Source organism: Pteropus alecto, unplaced genomic scaffold, assembly GCF_000325575.1.
Source record: "Pteropus alecto unplaced genomic scaffold, ASM32557v1 scaffold113, whole genome shotgun sequence".
NCBI classification, from domain to species: Eukaryota; Metazoa; Chordata; class Mammalia; order Chiroptera; family Pteropodidae; genus Pteropus; species Pteropus alecto.
The window spans coordinates 4,407,575-4,413,140 of NW_006433949.1; the positions used below are offsets into that span (position 1 = coordinate 4,407,575).

At 36.0% G+C, this 5,566-nt stretch overlaps 1 protein-coding gene across 2 annotated transcripts in view; it reads right to left on the minus strand.

Annotated features, from left to right (window-relative positions):
- TAOK3 (TAO kinase 3) overlaps positions 1 to 5,566 on the minus strand; it is a 143,872-nt gene that overhangs the window by 27,955 nt on the left and 110,351 nt on the right. For both annotated transcript variants that reach the window (XM_025044496.1, XM_006908598.3), the window contains one exon: positions 2,071 to 2,205. In XM_025044496.1, the coding sequence (XP_024900264.1) occupies positions 2,071 to 2,205 (135 nt within the window). The remainder of the gene's footprint in view (positions 1 to 2,070; positions 2,206 to 5,566) is intronic.

The window sequence follows — 5,566 nt, forward strand, 5'->3', positions numbered from 1 at the left end:
AAATATATATATTATTTTGTGGCTACAGCGACAGCCTATCGGCTACTCTGTTTTTAACTTAATATAGGGGCAGGGGCCTTTTAGCAAATCAAAAGTCCATGAGAGAGACAGATGCCAGCTGTTCTCTGGATGGGCACTATGAAGCCCGTAGGATTCAGAGGGGTTCCTGAGGACTTTGCCCAGACGCCTGAGGTGGCCTAGTAGGGAAGCTGCTTTCATTATCCACAGAGAGGAAGACTGTGATGGCTGATATGCACACAGAGTGGCTCTGGGTGAGTTCACAAATGCAAAAGTGAGATCATTCTGGCATGGCAGTAGTAATATCTTACTGGGAGGCAGGAGAGGTCATGAATATATGATGTGGGAATGAGGGTGTGGCAAATGAGAAAAGAAGAGAACCAGCCCCAGAGGGGGAAAATCCACTTGGTATAACGTCGCTTCACATGCACAACCTGCTCATGGTGCTCTGACTCTGTGGTTGTTCATCTTTTCTCCTCTCAATTCAATATGGTTACAAGTCTCACAAGAGTCAGTGATAGGTAGTAATATTCCATAAATACCATGTTTCTTTTGTCAGATATCATGGCATGAAGATACGTTTTATTTAATGTTGCATGCTTTATTTTTGACTCACAGGCATGTTTTTTAAGTGCCCAGCAATCACTAGCAAATACATAGTGGACATTTTAAGATCTCCATTACACAGTATAGCATTTTTTTAAAATGAAAAATTGCCCATTAAAGAGATTACAAGAAACTTCTATACAAAGGAACTTAAAGGCAGGCTTATTATTTATAAGCAGTCTACATTAAATTGCTCGCTTTTAGACAGCAGCAGGTATAGCAATGTGTAGGTGCTTTAACTTCCATTTTCTTTATATTTGGGTTTTTAAAGATTATAATCCGTTATCAATTCCAAAGATAATCGAAGCCTTTAAAAGACTTGAGAAATAAAAGAGGAAATCAGGTTTAAAAAATAGGACAAGAAAAATAATCATTTCTGGGTCGGCCTTGGATGATGTCATCATAGGTTCTAAATGTAATAGCTAAGCAGTGTATACTAACTCTTCCTGCACATGTAACCTCTAACATCAATTTGGGCAAAACAACTCATATTTCAATAATTTTTTGGCCGAGAAGCGAGATTCAGAAGCAAAAGATTAAAGAGAGTTTAGAGTGCCAAGGATGAAACGATGTGAGTGTGTGTGTGTGCGCGTGTGTGTGTGAGTGTGTGAGTGTGAGAGCGCGCACGCGCTGGGGACCAAGGGGAGGAGGCATGAAAACTAACTCTTCCAGCACACACCCCTTTTGCTACTACAAGGGCATCCAGCAATCACATTTGCAATAGTAAAAATGCTGAAGGATCCTACAGCATCTTTTCTTCCACGACCATCCCTATCCTCTCCTGCAAAGCCCTTCTTGCTTTATTGGTGCCAGGAAATTCTTCAGGGGTTAAATGGGGAAGTGCAGCCACTACCATTGTTGCAATAAATAAATGAATGAACCAGAACGGACCAGCAATCCATCCCTGGGAAGCAAGCAGCTTATTTTCTACAATTATATACAGTAGTCAGCAACCGTCTATTTTTAAAAATTGTGTTTTATCTTTTGATGTGTGTGTATACATTATAGATACACATGAATCTATACAAAAAGAAGCATAGTGCCCTGCATACACATACATCAAATATCTTAAAAATATTTTTTAGCATTATTATTTTAATGAAAAGATAAACAGCTTTTAAAATATTGGATATGTTAGCAACTTCATCTTAAAGGCCTTTTATTTTGCACATACAGCATATATAAATACACACACACACACACACACACACACACACACAAAGGTTTTTTTTTTTTCCATGCCGTAGACAATGCTAAAATATCTGAGATCAGGTTGCTATGCCAACAGATTTTTTTCTAAAATGAATAAAATTATTAGGAGGGAGAAAACATTCTTGACTCCTTTCCTCCCATCCATGAAGCCGAGAGAGGCTCAGGGAGGGCGAGAGGCTGCCAGATGGGGAGGAGGGGAAGGAAGGGAAGGTGAGTAGAGGGGTGTTTGCTTACCAAAGATGCTGATTTGATCGTGGCAAAGCGCTCTCTGTTCCGGTAGTGGAGGGCCTGGCTCTGAACTGACTGGGTAGGCCGCGGCTCAGGCCTGGGATCGCCGTGGCCCGCCTCATCCCTTATGAATACATGATCCTGCAGAAATGGATAAAAACAAGGAGAAAGTCCAGCTGTGCTCTTTCCTCGCCGGCTGCCTCTCTCTCACCCCTCTTTCTGCACAAGCACTGCTGTTTGAAATGCATAGTTTAGCTCTCTGCTAGTCCCCGCAGCTCCCACGGTACAAAATGAATAAGCAACACATTGCAGCCTTCAGTTAGGAATGTCAGCTGATCGCTAGTGGGATGCCTTCTGAATCCCTGGCAGGCTTTTTCTTTACCTCCAGAATTACATATATGCAAAAGAAAAAAAGAATAGAAAAAACAATGCAATGTACAGACTCCTTAGAACAGTTTGTTTAAAACGCTGTAACCAAATAATTCCTTTAAAAATGTCATGTCCATGTCTAGCAAGGAGGATGCTGGTTGCTTTTAACATAAAAGCGAGCCTCCGCCTCATTCCCTTGAAAGATCTGCTTTCTCAATTTAATTTTATTTGAGATCTGGTCGGTAGGATCATCGTTCTGCCTAGAACCAGTGTAGGCTTGTGCTGAACTGCCTCTCTATCTTGTGCTGGGAAGATTCGGCAGTCACTGAGGGATCCTGCTTTCCAGTCATGATCGTACACAGTTCTAGCACCTTCTCTCTACAGCTTCTGAAAGGATTTTTTTTTAGATTTAAAGGGACAGGCATACAATTTTAACCAAATGATACTTTCACAAATTCTTCCTCAACTCAGTCTCCGTATGGTCACCAGAATGAGTAAAGCTGGAATTTAATACCCTTGACTGATTTAATCAAGCCTGTTTCTTGATAGGCAAAGATGATTAATGTTATTGTAACATCCAGTGAAAAATAACATTCCCTGGAAGGATGGTAATGGATGTTTCTTAAATGCAATTGAAATGACTTTTAAAGGGGAAAATGCTTTCAGAGGGTGATGTGTCCCTCTATAAAAGATGGAGTGGTCAGACAGTAAGTATCTCTAACCCTTCAGAAAAGAAGATACTATAATAATTAATAGCTCAAAAACATGTACAACCATGGGAGATTTTTAAATAGTACATGTTCAGGATAGTGAAGGAGAAATTAATTCTCTTATTGCCCTAGGGTTTTAGGAGAAACCATTTGTGAGGAGTCAGTTTTGCATTTTGTCCATGACTATTTGAAATTTTTTAGAATTTTCTTCATCAGCCAACAAAATTAAAGGTTTAGAAAATAAAATTTTATTATGTACTTTAAAATTCTGAAAAGTCAAAACACACATCTTTGAGGGATATTAAATTTTACATCCATTTTTTTACGTAAAAGCCAAGAGCCAAGATTAAATTTATTATTGGGCTGTTTTTTTTTTTTCCCCCTTTAATAAATCTAGAATGCTTTAGAATGTTGGGAAGGTATCTACCATTACATCTACATTTATAGATTTTTTTTAAAAAAATTACTGTATTATGGTCTATTTTGTTTCAAATAATGAAGATACCTTAAATGCCATTGAGGGCACATATATCAGATTTAAGGGATGTTCTACCACTATACTGTCCAATAGGATAGCCACTAGTCACATAAATATTTAAATTAAATAAAATGTAAAATTCGGTTCTAAAGTCACACCAGCTGTGTTTCAAGGTAGACACTAATTATGGCTACCATATTGAACAATGCAGATATAGATCATTTCCATTGCTGCAAAAAGTTCTATCAGATAGTGCTATAGGTTTAAAATGCATCTCAACCCATATTTTTTGAAATTTATTAAAAAATATTTGATAGGTCAATTAAAATTTTTCTACATTATTTTCCAGGAAATCTAAACTCTTATTTCAGAGAGCAAAGAAAGATTAGGTGTGGGACTGAGACTCATGCACTAGGTTTAGGTTCTAGAGAGGCAGGCACTGGGATCTGCTACCATTTATTAATATTTATTAATAAATTACTGCTGAATATTTATTAATAAATTACATTTATCTCCAAAATTGATCTTACTTAATATTACGGTACCAGAAAAGCAAAAAGCTTTTAAATGCCAGCAATCAGAATAGATATACTACGTAGAGGCCTGTGGTTTTACAGGAGGCCTTAACGAGTCATAGTTTTGGTGAGGATTTCGTTAGCTAACATTCAGTACATTGACAGAGTATATCTTGAATGATGTAGCAGCTGCTAAGTTTCAAATTTGTTATAACTTGATTTACGAAGATGACCAGTGACACTAGAATCCACACTGTTCACATAACCAAATAAAACAAAAATATATTTATGTACAAATATGTATAATTTTAATATTTTTCCTCTGTTTTCTCTCAGATAAAAATGAACACTTTTGGTTGGGACCTTGCTTATCAAATTAAAAGTCACATTATATTAGCTAAGCTTTAAATTCAAGGATATTGAAATACACTGGAAAAGTTAAAACTCGAAATCATAGTTTTTTTAGTTGACACATAGCTAATTGAATAACCTAGTAAGGTATATTTTTAAAATAATGCCACTTTAGAAGTCTAACAAATAGGTCCAAAATTTTGATCTACTTTAAATATAATGCTAACAGTATAATCGTTGCTTTATACTCTTAAATTTTTTTCCTTTTAAAAAAGAATTCTTAGTTTTCCATAGCAGCTTCATAACAGAGATCACCACTTAGTGTCTTCAAATATTATGCAAAAGACCACAAAATGGAGCAAAATTTTAGGCTAATAATGGTGGATATACATTTCAAGTACATAAATTATTTTTAAAATATTCAATTCCTTTGTATCAAACAAGTTCAAAACTCTGAAGACAACTTAAATAGTGAAACCATTTTAAAATGGGGGAATGTGGCTTGAGAAGCAAGCACAAACAAACTAAACTATCAACTTTACTGGGTATATTGTCTGTTGGTTACATTGCCCCTTCAAGTAGCAGTCCCTTAGAAAATGACCAGAGTTTCTGAACTGAACACATTTTAAGACTAATAGTGGAAAAGGTCAAATTGCTATTTTATGCAGTTACACACCAATGTAGGTTATTTACAAATGATGATGAGAGGACCAACATCTTCTCTGATGTTGAACAATAATTTTTAGAACATTAAGAACAATAATAGTGTTCTATGTTACCAATACAAAATATATGACTTGGTTATAATTTATATTAAAAAACATTGCATTGTGGGGACAAATAAACACCAATACAATCGGGGACCAGTTTTAAGTAAATCTATGTTAACCTGGTAAAGTTATAACGTTCTTTCATCATAAAAAATAAAAAGTTCGTGGATTGAGGAAAAAGCTGTCGTAATATCTGTTCAAAATCTTTAGTAAAAAAAAAAAATTGAACTTTTATAAAATATAGTGAAGCATGTGAATGAAGCATGAGGCACAAACTTTACTATTATACTCTGGACAAGGGTCTTTACT